This window comes from Cadophora gregata, assembly GCF_030347475.1.
Source record: "Cadophora gregata isolate MNR1 chromosome Unknown scaffold_16, whole genome shotgun sequence".
Taxonomy (NCBI): Eukaryota; Fungi; Ascomycota; class Leotiomycetes; order Helotiales; family Ploettnerulaceae; genus Cadophora; species Cadophora gregata.
The window spans coordinates 484,664-504,146 of record NW_026695939.1 but is presented as its reverse complement, the minus strand read 5'-3'; the positions used below and the strand labels follow the sequence as shown (position 1 = coordinate 504,146).

At 49.6% G+C, this 19,483-nt stretch overlaps 6 protein-coding genes across 6 annotated transcripts; 3 read left to right on the top strand and 3 right to left on the bottom strand.

Annotated features, from left to right (window-relative positions):
* Positions 1 to 250: 250 nt before the first annotated feature.
* On the bottom strand, positions 251 to 3,266 carry ATG13 (autophagy protein 13; the record flags this gene model as incomplete). The annotated part of the gene is made up of 3 exons (XM_058498830.1): positions 251 to 2,818; positions 2,879 to 2,974; positions 3,036 to 3,266. The coding sequence occupies 3 exons, from the start codon at positions 3,264 to 3,266 to the stop codon at positions 251 to 253; spliced, it is 2,895 nt and encodes a 964-aa protein (XP_058351096.1).
* Positions 3,267 to 5,564: 2,298 nt separating this feature from the next.
* On the bottom strand, positions 5,565 to 6,380 carry ONS95_005422 (uncharacterized protein; the record flags this gene model as incomplete). Its single annotated transcript, XM_058498829.1, has 1 exon — positions 5,565 to 6,380. The coding sequence occupies one exon, from the start codon at positions 6,378 to 6,380 to the stop codon at positions 5,565 to 5,567; it is 816 nt and encodes a 271-aa protein (XP_058351095.1).
* A 572-nt stretch (positions 6,381 to 6,952) lies between these two features.
* On the top strand, positions 6,953 to 7,816 carry ONS95_005421 (uncharacterized protein; the record flags this gene model as incomplete). The annotated part of the gene is made up of 1 exon (XM_058498828.1): positions 6,953 to 7,816. The coding sequence occupies one exon, from the start codon at positions 6,953 to 6,955 to the stop codon at positions 7,814 to 7,816; it is 864 nt and encodes a 287-aa protein (XP_058351094.1).
* Positions 7,817 to 8,351: 535 nt separating this feature from the next.
* ONS95_005420 (uncharacterized protein) lies at positions 8,352 to 13,925 on the top strand. Its single transcript, XM_058498827.1, has 3 exons — positions 8,352 to 10,531; positions 10,686 to 12,137; positions 12,190 to 13,925. The coding sequence occupies exons 1-3, from the start codon at positions 8,869 to 8,871 to the stop codon at positions 13,764 to 13,766; spliced, it is 4,692 nt and encodes a 1,563-aa protein (XP_058351093.1). The 5' UTR covers positions 8,352 to 8,868; the 3' UTR covers positions 13,767 to 13,925.
* Positions 13,926 to 14,374: 449 nt separating this feature from the next.
* Positions 14,375 to 16,167, top strand: ONS95_005419 (uncharacterized protein). The gene is made up of 3 exons (XM_058498826.1): positions 14,375 to 14,598; positions 14,655 to 15,058; positions 15,109 to 16,167. Exons 1-3 carry the CDS (start codon positions 14,569 to 14,571, stop codon positions 15,791 to 15,793), a joined length of 1,119 nt encoding a protein of 372 aa, XP_058351092.1. The 5' UTR covers positions 14,375 to 14,568; the 3' UTR covers positions 15,794 to 16,167.
* A 507-nt stretch (positions 16,168 to 16,674) lies between these two features.
* HSE1 (ESCRT-0 subunit protein hse1) lies at positions 16,675 to 19,476 on the bottom strand. The gene is made up of 6 exons (XM_058498825.1): positions 19,221 to 19,476; positions 18,972 to 19,132; positions 18,161 to 18,916; positions 18,038 to 18,110; positions 17,789 to 17,986; positions 16,675 to 17,737 (listed from the first exon to the last, which is right to left on the bottom strand). The coding sequence occupies exons 1-6, from the start codon at positions 19,258 to 19,260 to the stop codon at positions 17,019 to 17,021; spliced, it is 1,947 nt and encodes a 648-aa protein (XP_058351091.1). The 5' UTR covers positions 19,261 to 19,476; the 3' UTR covers positions 16,675 to 17,018.
* Between the last annotated feature and the right edge of the window lie 7 nt (positions 19,477 to 19,483).

Here is a 19,483-nt window from a genome sequence, read left to right as displayed (position 1 = left end):
GCAACCCGCTAACCGCTATATACCGCGCCTAAGCATTTCGAAATCAAAGGCAACCTGTAAATGCCCAATCCAGACTCCTGCTAATTATCCGCGGAACCAGACAGGCATAAATGTTGCTCGCTTGCTCGCTTGCGCTGCGCTGTGCAATATGTGAAAAACATCCAGAGATGGCATGCATCAATGCTTGAAACGTATGTCCTCAAGAAACTCATCCGCCCTTGGACTTCTCTTGAGACCTGCAATGCAGGATTTACTCTCCGTGCCAACCTCGTCGGCTGGGCCTACGGCTGCTTGAGCCGGAATCTCCTCCACCTCGTGCGTCAAAGCCATGTCGCTCACTGGTACCGGCCATCCCACCTCCTCTGTTATCTTCAAGACTCTTCCTCGAATTATCCCGTCCTATTTCGCTCATTTGGAAGAGCAGGGGCTCATCATCATGCTCGTATGCACCAGCGGTTCTCGTAAAGCTGAGTCTACCGCTGGCTCTCTCGCTCGTGCCACTTCCGCTTGCTCGTTCAATCAAGCTGGATGAAGACGCTGTTGGAGGGGTCACACCCCGTCCTCCACCTCGACCCAATCTCGGACGATAGGGGGAGTTCATGGAGCCAGCCGACTGTCCCCTAGCCATTTGAGCCGCTTCCGAATCATTAGCATCGAGGGAAGACGAGGGCTGGCGAGACATTGCAGTAGATGATTCTTTCAAATGAGGAGCTGGTTGTAATAGCCGCGAAGGAGACGGAGACGAAGCTGATGCAACGGGATCGGCTGCTTGACTGATCCCCAGAAGGGCACTGAGACTTGGCGGCTCACGCTCATCCGCACCAAGGCTGATGCTACGATGAATGCCAAATGGTAGATCTCCCAGGTCCTCCTCGACAGCGATAGACCGATGCTGTTGTGCAACAGAACTTGACCTTCTCGCATGGGGATAGTATGTTCGTGGTGATGTTGGGATATTGATCGCATTCGTGCCCCGCTCATTTGATTGTTCATCATCTGCAACATCCTCCAATGGAGCCTCTGGCGCAGTCCTACTGCGGTAGCTAAGTCTTCGAGGTTCAGAAGTATACTCTGCTATAGAATTGGCACTCAATCGTGACGGAATAGCCGGTGTATGAGGTGTATGCGGCGATACTGGCTTACCCGGCGATGAGGAAACCGACATCGAGGTTGCTGCTACCATTGGAGGAACACTGGACAATTGTCGGCTTGAAGAGCTTGATGATCGATGGAGCATAGTGGAAGATGACATAGACTCCGTCAATGCATTGTTTGACTCTCGCATCGACTGAAACTTTGATAGCTGTGCACTTGTCCGCTTCGTCGATGCCTCTCCTGAAGGCTCGAAGCTCTGTAGAGTTTTCTTACTGTCCAGTAACTTGAGAAATTCGGAGATATTATCATCATCAGTCTGCAGCGAGTCTGAACTGGCACCAGCTCCGAGGTCGTTGAGAAGACCGGATCCAGGTTGTGCTGAAGACGACAGGCTCTGCTTGCCGCTGCTTCCCTGGTCTTCGTCCACAATTTTACTGGTCCCGCCGAAAGACGACCTTCCACGTCGATGAGTAAAACTGCTGCTATACCTACTTAAAGGTGTAGGTTTGGGCGAGCTCGATGCGGATGCAGTGACTGCATTATCAGGAACAATCGGTCCACCTCTAAGAGTGGCAGGCATACCGGCTGTAAGTGAGGAGCGATTTCGTGCCTGTGTTAATGCACTAATTCCTGACAACCGTGGTAACGATTGCGGTGATTGTGGCGGCAAATCACCGGGATGTTGAAATGGACTATTGCGTCCGGGTGACGAAGATAACGAACCTGCTTTGAACGGCTGAAACGACAATGAAGGCCTCCTCGCGGATGTCACACCTTCCATTGAGATAAGCGAGGCTCTGGAAGTTTGCATTGGCCTGGATTTTGGAGCTGATCCTGATCCCACAGTTGGAGAGCTTGCTTCCGATCCCATAGTTTTAGCAGCTCGCAGAGCGGAGATGGGGCTTGAGGCCCCGGGAGGCGCATCACCATGAAAGGTAGAAAGACTGCCATAAGCTTGGATAGGCTCAGATTCTTCGTTGTGTTGCTGTCGATGCGCAGGTAACGATCCAACTTCGACGGTTCTCGAGGCGCCACGACGGCTATCTTTTGCACTTAACGATGGCTGGAAGAAATGTTCATCTGCACCCATAAATCTCGAGCTCAGAAGTGCCTCAGAGTCGTCAACACGGAAATTACAATCGTTTCGGTATGAGACTTCGGCTGAAAATTGTCCTACAGGAGTCTCAGTGGTGCCGAGAAGATAGTCCGTTGTGACCGGGCCTCCATACTCGTATAAGGGATGAGTAAGCGCATCGAATCGACTTCGTTGGACATCACCGGACAAGATACGGCAACTGACCCGCAGCGAACTGTTGGCCGATCCGCTCTTCGCCAAATTCTTTACAAATCTCCAAGCTGGGACAAATTTGGTTGTCGCATACAACGAGCGAAAGAAGACAATGCACTTCTTGTAGACTGTGGGCAATGTAGAACCAAAGTCGTGTGTCCTTTCTCCCGGACTATCTTTAAGTTCGATTTTCCACCTTTCCAGAATTACCTCGCTATTTTCTCTTGATCCGCTTGACCTGTTCAATGCCTCTAGAACATCCCATCTCTTCCCTTGATCGTCAACAATGACCAAGCTCTGACTGGTTGTCAAATTCGACGTGTCGATGAATGTTTCAATTATAAGTGGCACGGGTCGGTTTTGGTATCCGCCGCAAGTTTTCCACAAAATGAGGTCGTCCTTGAAAGCGCTTGTATCGTCTGTTTCAATTTGGAACTGCAATAACTTGCGTTTAGCTTATGGAGGCAACCGAGAAGAGGCTACCCCAAAACGTACCCATTTATTAACCTTCTTCGTCCCATCTTTAGTGAATACCACGGGTAACGGCATTCGAGATTGCAAGACAAGATAGGCAGCCTTGGTGTGGAAGTTCTAGCCCGCCAAAATCATTAGTACGCCAGTTTCAACGCCTATGATGAATAGACAACCTCACCTGTATGATTTGGTCCAATTTCTTTACAACATCTCGACTTGGACCAGTTGTAGCTATAACACCGCTATCTCCACTGCCTTCATCAGCCTCGTTGTATGCAGGCATGTCTGCTGCTAACCTGGAATTCGAACTCGAGCCTTCTTCTCTGGGATTGTTTGTACGAGTAGGGTTCGTTCTAGGGGAGGAGGCTGGCGAGGCCGTAACTGGCGATGGTCGAGGATGCTGATGCATCTTGGGACTTTTGTGATCGACGAGGAGGTCGAGTCTGAAGATGCTGTCGTTGTGGGATGCTGTAGGGTGCACAGCTTGTGCGAGAAGCTCTTGCCTGCTCCCGCCCGCAAGGCTTCACGGCAGCTATCGTAGGGCTAGATGTCGAATGAAGTAGAGCCTGGATACCTCATGATTTGGGCATCCATCGTAGTCTGATCGCTAGTGATTATACGAATGGGCACCTTTGTGTGCTGAAGTGAATACCGAAGGAGAGTTGGGGATGGCGCTGGAGCTGGCGGTGGACGTATTGGAAGGGTTCCGGTAAGTCCAACTAGGTCAACAGCAGGGGTAGCTGGGGGCCTACAGCTCAGGCAACGGCGCACATCATTGTTGAAAAGGATCCTCGCGTGGTTTGGCTGATGGGGGAGTCACAGCTGAGCGAAGCTGAGGAAGTTTGCGGAGAATCCCTTCACTCGACGATAGATGATGATGCTTGGACGCAGTGTAGTGTAGTGTGACGGACGGGATAGAATGGAGATCGGGAGTCAGTCTCAGGGACCGGACCCGCAACCTTATCTCGTGACTGGACCACAGCGCTTATGGATGTTTGGTTTGGATCAACCTTGACGACGACCCGAGATGAAATGACTGTGGTGGTGATGGTGCAATTGCAGTGTTGGATGTCGAGCTGAAGCAGAACAACAACGACAGACTTCTACAAAGTTTCAGGCGCAGCAAGGTGCAATAATGGAGCATTTATGATGAGGAGTGAAGCTCGAATCAAGCGGCTTATCTTTGTACTGTACTGGCACCTCAAGAGCAAGAGCGCGAACTAACGAAGGTTGTACGGTTGTACCTAGGTAGGCTGGGGGCTGGCGTGCTAGCCGATCGAGAGCCGGTCGGGCGAATCGTTATCAGCTCCCGCCAAGATGCAACGACCATGACCATGCAACCACACCATCATCACCGCCTACATTGTCAAGAGCCAACCTCAACAACACCAAAGGCGACATCCCACATCCCTCCCATCCCCCAATTTCCCCCATACAGGACCGGCATGTGATCCCCAGACCTAGTCATGTCTGCCATGTCCCCCATACCTGTCTGCTCCCGATCTGATCTGATGCCGGTACGAAATGCAGGACTGCTGCACCACAGGAGCACAGCAACAACTCCAGCGAGTGGTTATTTGAGCCAGCTCACGCGGTCTCTCGTTTGCAGTCCGTTGCATTTGCGGATGCCTCTTTGTCGCTATCCGAGCTATCACTCCGGGTCAAGACACCGAGTGATATGCCTCACTGCCACCCCCCTGGATAGTTCGCCTCGCCGATTGCGTTGAGATTTACTGGCTCCGTCCGAGGCAGATAGGAAGGCCTCCACGCCAACCCATCCTTCGTTCAGTATCAACATATCACACCTTACTGGAGTGAAATGAGTGTGCCTGGCTACCATTGGACTTGCATTTTGCCTTCTTACTCGCGTCCGCCTTCCCTTGGAGCTTCCCCACTCTTCGTGCATCTCAAGTCTGCCCTTTTCCTGGACTAGCATGCCTCTTAGAGAACTACTCTATCAGCACAACCTACTGGCCGAGTTGGCTAAGGCGTCCGTGGAACTTCAGGCGGCCTTAATGTTGGGATCGGGATTGTTTTCTGTCTCGCTAAGCACGGCAAACAATTGAGGGCCTCGCCGGGTGGCAGTCAGCAAGTGCTGAATGAGCGCCTGCTTAGAATATGCTACCAACCATCAAACAGCCCTGATAACGAAGATTGTGACAACACCAAGAGCGAGTGTACTATGACTAGTACGTATCGATAATCAAAACATGACACTCTTGGGTCACTTTCGTGAGTCTCAACTTGACTATTCCTCGGACATCGATCATACATTATACCATAATACTGAGCACAACCATTACTTGAGACTTACGACAAAGTATTGGCTCCTACAAACCGCTCGAGAAAGACATAGAGCGATACCCAGAAACTCAATCCCGCATTGCCTTATCAAGACGCCGATGCCCGCATGACTTGATGTACCACGTGGTTCGTACTTCTTGGGTCCAAAGAAATTGAAAGAATCATTCATACCATTCGTGTGAGCGATCGAATCTGAATCTCGGTCTCTCCAATACCATCTTAAAAAGATTTAGGCGCTAATTCTCTCCATCTTCTCATTTCCTACTTGCGGTACATTTCATTGCTATATCACGTGGCTGTTGGTCACTTGGAGTTAAAGTACCTAGGTACTTTTTTTACGATTGTAAAACCTACTTATGTTCATTCGCTATATCATAAGAGACCCGGATTAGCAGAAATCCCCTCACACCCGCCAACCTGGACTTGGGCTCCATTTCGCTCCCCACTCAGCCATCCTCTCAGCTTCCTCATGAGCATACTTACACTTGAGATAGTGTTGAAACGTAGGATCTCCCACCGGCCTAGTACATAACACACAGTTTTCCACATCAGGATTCCGCTGAAAATCAGCACCACTAGTGAAATGTATATCCTCTAGCTGCCCATTGAGAGTATGGTCGAAGACCGTATCGAGCCATGGTGAGATAGGATGTCGTTCATGGACGGCGGTGGATGGATTGAAAGCTGTTCGTGAACAAGATGCGCGACCAAGGATATTGTTATACGTAGGAGAGCGGACATACGTTGGAACCTGCGTTGTATCTGACTCCCCGTCATCAAGCTCAGCCTCCTCGGCCTCCTCTTCCTCTTCCTCCTCCTCGGCCTTATACTCCCACTCATCAAACTCGCCAAGATCATCCACAGCATCACCTTCATCCACATAATCATCCTCAGCCGCAGCCTGTCTCTCAATAAGCGTGATATCGCTATCATCATCATCTGCACCACCCGTGAACTTCTCACCAGCAAAAAGCGTAATGTCTCGATTGACTTTGACCTCGTCGACCCAAGCTGCGACTGTGTATGTTGGGTGAGGTCGCTGTTTCACTGCATCTTCTTTTATGTCGACTGCAAGAGAACATAATTTGCAGGCTGGTCCGTAGGGGTAGATGCAGTTGAGGTCGTCGCAGATTCTGGCGAGGTTGATGGTGTCGTTGTTGGTGTGGATGCTTGTCCGTGTTATGCTTGTGACGGATGAGATGGTGGAGAAGGCGGACATTGTGTGTGTGTGTGTGTGCTTGTTGGGGGTTTAGATGTGTTGGGAGCGTCTAAACCGGTGTATCCTATTATTGATAGGACCTGATATTTGTGGAGATTGGAATGATTGCTGAGCAAGTGGTTTTTCCAAGACAGTTTGGCGATATATTATGTACCCTGTATCCTTCCGTTCTTGTGAAACCATGAGGTAATCGTTTCATTGTGTCTCTGTATGCCATACAAAGCCTCTTTCTGAGTGCCATAAAGTTCATTGAACTTGGACAAAGCATGAATGAGACTGATATAACAAAGGTACTGGTCATTGTTGCCAGTTTCTATTGTTGACTACCACCTACCTCTGGGAACTTTAATGATCATCCATTTCCTACAGTTACAGCATCTCACAGCGCAATAATTAGCGATGAAATTGAAATCCAGAACAACGAGAGAGTAAGCTAAAAAAGCATGAACAGAGCGATGACAATGTGTTCTTATAACTCGCATTAAGAGCGGCACGTGGTGAGTAACCAGCAGTCCTTTCATAAATACCCCTTGTACCCTAGAAATTTGACCATATAGTGACCACCAGACACTATGTCTATACGAGAGAACAGAGACAAGCGCGAAGCTTGGATGCTCCTCCCAAGCTGCGGACATCTAGTCCTCGCTGAGCCAACAAAAGGAAAACTCTCGCCTAGTAACAGAACTCTCGAGGTTCTACTCGGAGATTTCGGCAAAGCCAACGACTCATGTCTAAGCTGCGATGATTCTACTATTACTAACTCTTTTACCATTCGAAGACTTTTACTCATGAGCAGCGAACTGCGCAAGCAGGGCTATGCTCAAGTCAAGAACCTTGAGCTCACCAAAAGAGATCGAATTGCTGCAGGACAAGAAGGCAAGAGCCGATCCCTTGATGCTCAATATCTAGAAGGTGTCGTAGAAGGAGCAAAGGGCAAGCCGATCGATAGTATCATCTCTGAGAATCACTTTGAAAACGAGCGTGGAGAATTGAACAAAAGAAAGAACGATATTAACTATGCTCGTAAAGCCGCCATCCTGGCGGAACTCCTGCCAGAATTCATGAAGAAGCTTGAGGTCCTTCTGACAGAGCTGCAGCATGATGTTGACTGTGCCCTTGCATTTGCCCAGGGCAAGCTACTTGGACAACGCTGGGCTGAGGCGAGATGGGAGGCCATCCCCTCGGTTGAAGTAGGTCCTGTATCGAAGCTGATTCAGTTGAGTTGCTCTGGGCAAGCCAGGCGATGCAGCAGGGCGACCGCGGGTTTGGCGATTGCGAGGAGACACCGTTTCAGCCGAGGGTGGGGACGGAAGAAGGGATATCAGAAAGAAAGTCGGGATCGATATAGGAGACGACAGCTGGTAAAACTGGTCAGGATGGCAGAGCAGTCCTGTGAAGAAAATGAGCAGGTCGCCTTGGGTGTTGACGTAGTCTGAACCTCGAGCTCTCTAAGAAGCAACTTATGCGCAGGTAGCAATAAAAGAGTCTCGGAACAATGAATCATATCTTCTCATGTTATCAACAAAACAGACTTGTAAATCTCATGTGAAACTTCAGCTAAATTTGAGGATATCGTAATATGAGAAGTTCTTCAGTCAATGTCAAATGCCAAATAGTATGACGAACTACAATTTTGAATTCGGAAGACAGAGTGTCGTGGAAATGACGAGGAATAATAAGAAAAGCAATAAAGGAGAATTGTGATCGTGGAAAATGAGAGACTGACCCGGTCATGAAAACAACAAAGAAGCTTCCTCCTTAGGAATTTGCTTCCACTCCACTCCCAGTCCTCCCTGACCAGGAGTGGCTGGCTTCGTACAGTAGCGCGGTCTCTTCACCGCTGCCCTGGATGATGCAATGCGATTCCTTAAATAAGGACATTCCCCTCTCGCCATGTCTTCATTAACGTTCGCGTTTGCTGCCACTGAGTAAAGCATGGTAATCCCGTCAAGAAATGTGAGTTAAGGTATGACTAGTATTGATGGTGGGCAAGAATGCCGACCAGTCCAGTCCTCTTTTCTCCTATCGCCGGACCATGTGCGCAATCTGATTCGACGGGAGGAGAGCTCCCACAACCATCTTGTGTAAATTCGATGACTCTGGCTTGCGCGCTCTCCTCAGATACATCTGCATCTACATCTACAACTTACCTGCAACGACAGCTCCGGAATTGATTTTCTCTAAAAAGCAAAACTTTGGGCAAACCGATCAGACACGATTCCATCCAGACGTTGTGACAGCTGCTGAACGCATTTACCCGTCTCGCCCATCTCTTTGCCCCTCATCGAGCCGCAATCGCGTCACCCCAGCGAGTAGCTATTAAACGCGTTGAACGGCCTGGCAGATCCTCACAAAACCCTCCCGTCCTTTTCTTCTTCTCCGGAGTCTTCCTCCACTTCATCGCGCCTTCAAATTGCCGTGCCCCGATCGAGGTCACAGCTAGGTGCTTTGGAGTGACTGGAAGATATCCATTTCGCCACTTCTTCAGATGAGCCACCTTCTTTGGAAATACTACCATAATGAGGAGGTTGACAAATTTCGGCACCTCCTTGCAAATGGCAGTCAAAATATCCAATTCACACCGAAGAGCTATGGAGGGCTAGGAAATACGCAGAGTTGGGGAAGCTTGACTGGGAGCCCCGGTGGATTTGCGACATCTCCCAGAACTGTGACCAAGACCCGAAAGGCATCTGGACAGCAGGGCGCGGGCGGCGCAAAGGGACTGAATACAAGTCTTACTCGCGCAGACGTCAATAGCAGAGATCATGCTGGACTCACGATTCTGCATCGTGCTGCATCCTCCACCTCGGAGCTTGCGACAAGCTTCGCCCTGGCACTTCTCGAACATCCCGCTATCGATTTGTACACACAAGATACGGAGAATGGGTGGACGGCCTTGCATAGAGCTTTGTATTTCGGGAATATCACTCTTGCGAGAGCTATCATCGAGAAGGACAGTCGAGATCCAGGTAGCCAGGTTGGGAACGCCGTGCAGAGAGCAGCTAGTTCTGTCATCAAAGTCAAGGATTATGAGGGAAACAGCCCCTTCGATGTTTACAATGCTACGATTGCACGGCGCTCTCTTAATCTGGAGAGTAATGGAGACGGTTCAGATGATGAGTCGGACGATGCAGAGTCAGTGCTTGCTGGCTCGGCGTTGGATAGTACTCCAACCTCAATCAATGGCGACGAAGTCTTTGCCTGGGGAAGCAGTCGCAACCACGGACTGGGTTTTAAGGACCAAGATGACCGCCAGCATCCTGAGAAGATCATCTTAAAGAGACCTGACCATCTCTTATTTCGATTCTATCGGGAGTATGTTGAATCATTTGAAGCCAAAGACCTTCCGTTCAATAAGCCTTCCTCGCCCCCAAAGTCCGTTGCTGAGCTTCCTACTCTCATCACGAATCGTCCCATTACTATCCAAGATATGGAGCTGTCAAAACTCCATAGCGCGATCCTGACAACTGACCCGGAATCCAATCTCTACATGTGTGGATTTGGTCCAGGTGGGAGATTAGGAGCAGGCGATGAGACTACTAGATTCTCTTATGTCCCAATAGAAGAAGGCGCTCTTGCTGGAAAGAAGGTTTGCAAAGTCGCACTCGGCCAAAACCACTCCTTGGCTGTCACATCAGACGGATCTCTGATGTCTTGGGGGACAAATACCTATGGTCAGTTGGGATATACGCTACCTCGACCAGCGTTGAAGGACGAAGAACCGATATGCTCAACGCCTCGCCAGATCTTCGGACCACTGAAAAGAGAGGCAATCGTTGGAATCGCGGCGTCGGCTTTCCACTCCGTGGCCCATACCTCTACCTCTCTTTTCACATGGGGGAAGAATGAAGGGCAGCTGGGCTTGATGGACTCCGACTCACGAAGTCTCGAGATTCAACCAATCCCTCGTAAAGTTGCTGCATCCCTGTTCAAAGCAGCTATCACAATGGTATCGGCCATCAATTCTGCCACTATTGTCTTGCTAGCAAATCATACTGTCTGCGTCTTCACGAACTACGGGTACAACATTGTCAAGTTTCCGTTGTACGAAGGTTTCACGAATTACCATCTGAAGACCAATGCCCTGACTACCCGATACGAGACTACGACGAATCACATTTCACACATCACTGCTGGCGGGGATACAATTGGTAGGTCTTGAAGTTTTAGAAGTCATCCCTTCCAGACTTGTCTCAAAGTGGGATTTCAAGATCCACAAATGTTCCGAGTTGTGCTTAGAAGATGAAAACTAAAATATGAAATATGATACATGGTAGAAGAGTAATGACTGACGGTGCGCTGCAGGGGCTGTATCGAGTCGTGGCGACCTCTTTACTTTGGCCGTTCGAAGTATCCCGACGAATGCTGCTACAAGTACAACTAATCCATCAAAGATCAAGGACTCGCTCTCCACACCCGAGCGAGTATGGTCTTTGCGAAAAGGACATTGGGACGGCATCAAATCCGTTGGTATTACCGAAAATGGTTCAGTTATTGTGTGTACACAAGCTGGTGCGGTTTGGCGTCGAGTCAAGCGAGCCAACATCAAAGATGCTTTCCTGGGAGCCAAAAATTTCAATCGCAAGGACTTCAAATTCCAGCGCATCCCAGGTCTGACGAAGGTGGCAGCTGTTGGAAGCACCACGTTCGGTGTCTACGCGGCTATCAGGAAAGATTGTGACGTGACGAGAACTCAGATAGAGATTGACGAGCACGGCCTTTGGTCAGATGTGGCTCCGCTGCTTAGCGTTCGAGATTTGGAGGCCTCTGAAGCACCCGAGGATGAAGAGGACACAGACACCCCTCGATTCTGGTCCCCAGCCCTGCCCAAGGATTTATTTGAGCCTCTGAAACGCGCAGTCCTCACGTCGCCGGATCTCGAAGGCGATGTGTCTCGCCACTTCCTAGGCCAGTCTCTGGACGATACCTACAACGTGAGCCTCGCGACCACAATCTCAGAGGTTCGCATTCCGGTCCACGGATTTATTCTGTCTCGAAGCCCTGTTCTCAGGACTTTGATGAATGAGTTTCGGCGGACTGGATCGGCATCAATACCCGAGGTTCTTACTATCCAAAAGAGGTCAACCTCTCCTGACCAGCCATTCGATCAAGCAGGAGTCGAGGGGCCGGAAATCGTTTTCCAAGGCATCGACTTCATTACTCTCATCAATTTTGCCGCGTACCTGTACACCGATACAGTGATCGATGTTTGGCATTTCACTCGCCATTGCCCAAAGATGGCTTTTCGATATCGACAAGTGCGGCTTGAAGTCATGAAAGTTGCTAGTCATCTGAAAATGTCGAAGCTTGAGGCTGCAGTACGCTTGATGTCCGAACCTGACAGACAAATGAACATCGATATGGCTCTTGCTCTACGAGACCCGACGTTTTTTGATGACGGCGATGCGATCATCGAGCTTGATGGTTCCGAGGTTACTGTTCACAGCGCTCTCTTGTGCCAACGGTGCCCTTTCTTTGACGGCCTCTTCAACGGTCGTGCTGGTGGGCAGTGGCTGTCAGAGAGAAGACAGAACAACACGGAGGCTGTTCGAATCGACTTGAAACATGTTCAACCTGAAGCTTTCAGTCTTGTTCTTCGATTCCTCTACTCTGACATTGGAAATGAGCTCTTTGATGACATTGTTTCCACGGACATTGACGAGTTTTCAGAGCTCGTAATGGACGTTCTGGCTGTGAGTGATGAACTCATGCTTGACCGATTGTCCCAGATCTGTCAACAGGTAATCGGCCGTTTTGGTATGTACAACTGTAAGAGAACATGGAGAACCTATAGATTAACTCTTGACAGTGAACACCCGCAATGTCTGCAACTTACTCAACGCCATTGCCCCCTGTGCTGTCACATCTTTCAAGGACAACGCTCTGGAGTATCTTTGCTTGCAGCTTGAATCAATGCTAGAGAACCATCTTCTCAATGACCTTGACAGCGACCTACTTCTTGAATTGGATGAAGTTGTTAGAGCCAATCAGCTGAACTGCCTTCCCTTTGCCAAGAGCGGGAGAGCTGATCTACTACTTCATGAACGAAACCCCAGTCTTGCTGAGGATATTCTTGAAGAGAGACAGAGGCGAGTCAAGGAAATGACATTCCGCATGAACTTGAAGGACGATGACCACAAGCTGTCGTCTTCGTACAAGGGAAGAGTTGGTAGCTTGGAAGACTTTGCTCCTAGGTCACCAAGTCAAGAAAAACTGCGCCGAAAGTCGAAGACTCCGAGGAATGCTCCATTTAGTCCAAGCATTCGACCGAAAGACAGCACTGTAGACCTGATGTTCGATATGGATGATGAGGAGGTTCTTACAGGTGGGAGTCCGCCAACACCGCGGACCGCTTTAGAACCCATGCTTGACACGAAGATGAATTCGGCTGTCCGTAAGCTAGCATGGGCAGAGCCTCGATCAGTCCCAGATGACAACGAACTGTCGTCTACTCCAACCGGACTCGGCATTCAGACAGCGAATGAGCACCAAGCACACGTTACGAAAACATGGTCATCTCCTGCGCTGCCGTCCTCGAAGCTCGACATGAAGGAAATTATGGCACAAGCTTCGTCAAGCCGAACTTCAGCCCTTTCTCAGAGCATTTCCGCTCAAAAGGCTCAAGACGAAGCGACAAACAAGCAGGCTCGATTGAAGCTGTCCCAAAAGGAACGTAAGAAACAGCAACAGATCATGCAGCAGAGTATGGACAAGCCTCAAATATCAGTCAGCAAGGAAGACGGCAAACCCGCCTCTCCATGGCAGGTCGCTGGCTTGGGGCAAAAGACGTCATTGAAAGATGTTCTGAGCGAGCCAAAACCCTCAACCGCCCCAACTGGAAAGTCTCTGGCATCTCCGATTCCTTCTGGGGGTTCTACTCCAAGACGTACAGCATCGCCGGATACTCGTTTTGCAGGCCAAAGTCGAAATGGGAACAACAGCAATGCTAAGAAAGTACAAAGCTCCTCCGCCGGCTCATCACGTCCATCTATTGACTCAAGATTCACAAAGTCCTCTCCTATCATTCCCCACTCGAAATCCTACACTACGCCAGTAGGCAAAGCAGAGCCTTCGCTGCAGCTCTCAATGTCCGACATCATCGGACAGCAGCGTCGAGAGCAAGAGGTGATCAAGGAAGCGGTTGCTAAGCGAAGCCTCCAAGAGATTCAAGAGGAACAGGCATTTCAAGAATGGTGGGACCAGGAGAGTCGGAGAGCTCAAGAGCAGGAAGCTGCACGAACCAAAACTGCGCAGTCGACAAAAGGCAGTAAATCTGGTGGCGGTCGTGGCAAAGGTGGGTCTAGGGGACGAGGTGGTCGAGGGAGAGGGGATGCTGCCCAAGTCCGTGGAAGGGGACGAGGGCAAGAAAAGGCCGCTGCACCGTAGTAATAAATCTGTACATATTTGTATATACCTCGAAGGCGTTTTGGTTAGAGGGTTGCAGCAATGCTCCACATATGACGGGAGCTGGCGTTACATAGATCAATTGGAACTAAATATACCCAAGAAAGGCGAGGAAGCTCACTCAACTCGGCTAAATTCCACAGACCATAAGACTGTCTCAAAAAACTACCTACAGATGCTATGATATTTCATTCTGGCAGTTGTTTCCTCTCGGTCTCGTGAAAATTGCCCCTATCGATCGTAAAATTCGAAATTAGTCCCTCTGTTGATATTGGCCTTTGCCCCTCGGTTCAGACACTCAAACCCAGCCGACTTCGGATGTGGGGTAACTACGGCTTCAACTGCGATTAAACACTAAAAGAATTGTAATTAAAATATGCACTCGCAGACAATTGAAGGCTGATTCATATGAAACTATATGCCATGTATTTAATGAATTAATTCTTTGTCTTGAATAAGGAACAACGCTGTCAGTCCTTCTCCATTCAAAAGTAAACAAATCTGCAACCCCTGCACGGATGATTGAGCCGAGGATGCGGGGAAGCTCAGGTCTGGAGCTCGGTCTTGGAAACATCCATTCTCAGTCAGCTAGAATCCAAGCCCCACATCATCAATGACCTCTACACCCGTTGACGTTCTCTCCTTAAGATATTTCTCTCTAATTTCGAACTATTGTTGGATTTCAATTGAAAATAAGCAAAGTCCCACAAACTTCTGAGTATAGAGTACAGTACATAGCTCACAACCTTGAAACAGCTTCAAAGCTACCCCACTCCTGCTCAAGATGGCTTCCGTGGTGCGCGTCGCTCCTACGGTAAGAAATCGCCCTTCCCATTTCCCAAGCTCGAATTATTCTGAAGAACTACATAGCGAGCGGCTCGAGCAATGAACCTCCTCCGCACAGTCCAATACACGCATCCCCCAAGCTGTCCCTGCCACGGCAACCCCTCCCACCATCACCACCACCAACCGTCCTCTGGACTCCTCTCCCACGCAAAGCGCAATCTCCAACGCAACTATGCCACGCCCGCCGACCTGTCCCGCCAAAAAGAATATGCGTTCGAGATGGCCGCGTCGTCAATTCGGTTCGGGCCAGGCGTGACGAAGGAGGTGGGTATGGATTTCAAGAATATGGGCGCAAAGAGGGTGTGTGTTGTGACGGATAGTGTGGTGCGGAATCTGGATGCTATGAAGCAAGTTGTGGAGGGTTTGACGAGGGAGGGTGTGGAATTTACGATTTTTGATCAGTGTAGAGTTGAGCCGAAGGATAGCTCGTGAGTGAACTTTCCAAAACTGACTGACATATTTCTGACTGGCTTGGTAGGATCAAGGAAGCAATCGACTTTGCTAAGCCATACCAGCCAGATGCCTTTCTGGCTGTAGGGGGCGGTTCAGTCATCGATACTGCCAAGCTCATGAATCTCTACACTTGCTATCCTGACGCCGACTTCCTCGACTTTGTCAATGCTCCCCTCGGAAAGGGACTGCCCATTGACAAGCCATTAAAGCCTCTCATTGCCGTTCCAACGACAGCAGGTACTGGATCCGAAACAACAGGCACAGCAATCTTCGACCTAGTATCAAAACGCGCGAAGACTGGAATCGCACACCGCAACCTGAAACCAACTCTGGGTATATGTGATCCCCTGAATACACGAACCATGCCCTCAGCTGTCCACGCAAGCTCAGGATTGGATGTCTTATGTCACAGTTTAGAGAGTTGGACTGCAATCCCTTACTTTGAACGGATACCACGACCTCAAAACCCAATCAACAGACCAGCATACCAAGGCGCCAATCCCATCAGTGATATCTTCTCCCTGCAAGCTCTAAGGAGTACAGTTAAGTATCTACCCAGAGCTACCAAAGACCCAGAAGATCACGAGGCTCAGAGCCAGATGTTGCTAGCAGCCACCCTAGCCGGTGTCGGATTCGGAAATGCAGGCGTCCATCTCTGTCACGGTAAGCACCCCTTTGCCTGTACAATAGTCTACCAAGAATCTCTCTAACGCTGTCTTTTAACAGGAATGTCCTACCCCATCTCCGGCCAAAACCCCGGCTACAAACACCCCGGCTACCAAGTCTCCACGCCCATCATCCCGCACGGCGTATCCGTCGCCGTCTCCGCCCCCGCCGTATTCCGCTTCACGGGGCCCTCAAACCCAGAGCGCCACCTCCAAGCAGCCGAAGCCTTCGGCGTCGACATCTCGAATGTCAAGAAAGAGAGCGCAGGCGAAGTCCTCGGTGAAGCGCTTGAGAAGTTCCTGGCTGAGTTGGGAGATCAGCCGAGGGGGTTGAAGGATTTGGGGTTCAAGAGGGAGCATTTGGATGATTTGGTGGAGGGGACGCTGCCGCAGAAGAGGGTGCTTATGTTGGCGCCTGGGTTGGCGGAGGAGGTGGGGGAGGAGAGGGAGCAGTTGAGGGCGCTGTTCGAGGATGCGATGGAGCATTGAGGTGAAATGGGGATGGGGATGGGGATGGGGATAAGCGAGGTTGTGGGTTGAAATTGTAAATATGGGAATCTGAAAGCGGAAACTTTTTCTGGAGCCTGGTACTTGTTTAAGCTTCGTAGCGAGGGTCTAAATTCTCGGTAACAAAATTGACACAATACGATTCGATCTATCAAATTCCCACGAAATATAAATTTGTTAGCAAACTATTACTTTAACAATGAGCTCCATGTAAATCGATCTCTTATCACCTGACCACTCTTTTTCTCTAGGAAGTTCTCACCCATTCAAAAGCACAACGGTGATCTCTAAATCTAGCAATTCTGGAAGTGCAAGCAGCGCCAAAACCCAAGAGGAAGCCGCGAAAGAATCTACTATCGTTGGCAAAGGTAAGCTACAGTACAACGAATGAAGCAATATTTCTTCACCAGTTTCGTCATCTCTGTTGTTCAATCCATCATTCGTCTCCAAGAAATTGGCAGGGAAATATGGGTATAATTAATAGTATTCATTTCCGTTGCAAGCTCCATTGGAATTTAGAGTTCTGAATCCAGAGGCTTGATAATTACATTCGAATTGAGAAGAACTATCTCTGTTTCTGTTTCACTCCATCATCATCATTCATTTATCACCTCCGTGCTGATTTTAGCGATCCCGAAATCTGAAGTCCTCGATATCTTCTCCATCCTCATTTCAAAAATGCTTGTCGCTAAGCAAGTAACTAAATAACTAACCTTCCCTTCTTGCATACAAAGAATCATCGCACTAAAAGCCAAAAAGTAGATTAATACGCCGCACTCTGTCTGTAGAAATCCGCTGGGCCACCTGGAGGTGCACTCGGTGCCGCCATATGACCATCCGATGATCCTGGTCGTTGGTAAGACTTGTACTGACTTTGAGGTGCTGCGCCCTGGCTGGGTAGTGTTTGTCTGGCATCGAGAGGCTGTCCGATGTTTGGATAACCTGCGTTCACACTACCTGCTGGGGGCGGGGGAGCGCTTGCAGTTGGGGGAGGTGGGGCATCATATCCAGGTTGGCTAGGAGGCGCGTACTGCTGTTGTGGAGGAGCGTAGGCGTTATATTGTTGTTGGGCAGGTGGTGGTTGGGAATTGGAAGGGCCGGCGCTGTAGGGATCGTCTTGGGAGTAGAGAGATGCGCTATAAGCAGAATTTGGTTGCTGTCCAACTGGCGAATCGTAGACAGAAGTAGCGAGTTCTTGTGGATTAGAATACGTGCTTTGGGGTCGGTGGCCAGACTGGGGTTGGGGTGGGGGATACTGATTTGGTGGTGGCGAACTTGTCTGAAGAGGTGCTGGGATGGAGTTGGAAGGTATGCGAGGAGTTGGGTCTCTCTTAGGGTATTGATGCTGTCCTTGTTGAGACTCGGGAGGAGGTTGCTGCTGCTGCCCCTGTTGAGCAACAACATAGAACGGGGCTGGTCCAGTTCGTAGAGGCTGTGGTGGGTACCCTTGGGGAGAGGACGATTGTGGCAGATATTGTTGATCTTCGCAAATCAGTAAATTGTTGACTTGAAACTTCGACGTACCATGCTTACCTTGTTGTTGATTAGGGGTGTAATATCTTTGCGTATCTTGTTGTGGCGGTGCAGCTTGAGGTGGATACCCGCCACCATAGCCTTGTTGGTGACGACCATACTGGTATGCAGGCTGGGTCTGGGTCATGGATGCATCCAATAGGTTCTCGTAATCACGGCATGATTTGATGAATCTCTCATTGAGTTGAGTAAAGTCATCTACCAAAAGTTAGAATAATTGACATGTGATTTCGGATTTTAATAAAGTACCTTTCCGTTGCGAGTATTTTCCGATCAACTCGATGAGCTTTGGACGGATCGCAAGTGTTGAATGGTAGAGTTTCTTAATGTTATAGTCAGTATGGCGTTAAGAATAAACTGAATCATACATACAGTGATTTCCTCGTTATCCTTGACATTCAAGTCTGATGAGGAAGTACTTAGTAGAGTAAGTAGTTTCTCCACATTCTTGATCTCTGCAAAGACCTCGGCCTCCATTTGCGCTTCTCTTTGTAGCTCTTCTGTTGTAGGGTCTGCCAGCTTTTCGACGTAATTCAATGGAAAGATACCAGTCTGTCCTCTCAACAGCCCCTTCCACCAGTCTTTGTAAACCGATTCCAGTACGGCAATGACATCTCCTTTCCGGAATGTCAACTCGTCTGGATCAGTCGCGTGGAAGTCGAAGAGAGCTCTGACTCGGGAAACTGTGGCTGCGGTGGTTCCCGATGGAACTGTCTGTGGTTGCGAGGCTGGCTGGGATTGTGGAGGTCCGCTAGATTGCCCCGATTGTTGAGCAGGCTTTGTTTGTGGCTGTGGTGTCTTATCCTGGATAGATAACTTCAAGGCCATTTGAAGCTCCTCCTCTTCCTTTTGTCGATCCAGATCCGTGAGTCTGCTCTTCTGTGGGGCGGATGGTGGATGGAGGTTTGGATTCTGGCTCTTGAGCTTATGATACTGGTCCTTCATAATTCCCAAATCCGGATCCTTGAACATGTCCGCCCATTCTTGCATTCGCTCCAGGATCTTCGCCTTGACTTGCTGGTGTGTGTTTCGATCGTTGGCTAATCGAAGGAGGGCATCTGTGAAAGCTCTCGAAGCAAGCTCTCGGTGCATCTTAGGTCCACAGTTTTGACTGAGCGCATTGGCAAGCTGTCTTATGCATCAGCACATATTCAAAATCCAAATTTCAGTAGTGGTCCCTTACCTCCAGAGTGTATAACTGTACGTTCGCATTGCGGTGCGCCAGTCTCTTGATCATAGCCGCCACGGCATCCTTGGCACCACTGTCCTCTGTCGTCACCTTGTCGCAGACATCCATAATATACTCCCAATTCTCTGAGGTGAGGTTCTCGTCAGTCGCCTTGGCTGTGAGTTGTTAGCAACGCGTCTCTATGCCGTGGTCCCCAAGCTCTCCCAGCTTCAGTTATGAAGAAGGCTTGACGAGACAACTTACCAACGACATCGTCGAAGGCGTTCTGCTGGGCACGAAACATGGTCGTATTGTCTGCAATGTGGCGATCAAGTATTACGAGGTTCTATGCAGGCAGAATATAGGTCGGGGTGTAGGAGAGGAAATGGTGTTGTCAGGTAGCGGTTGAAGTAGGAGGAAGCTCCCCGCTAAACGAACTGGACTGAGGTCAGGCTCTTGGGTTGGCGAGGCTCGCGCCGCCTCACAGGCTGCGTCATCCAACCCTCCACTCAGATAATTTTCCAGGC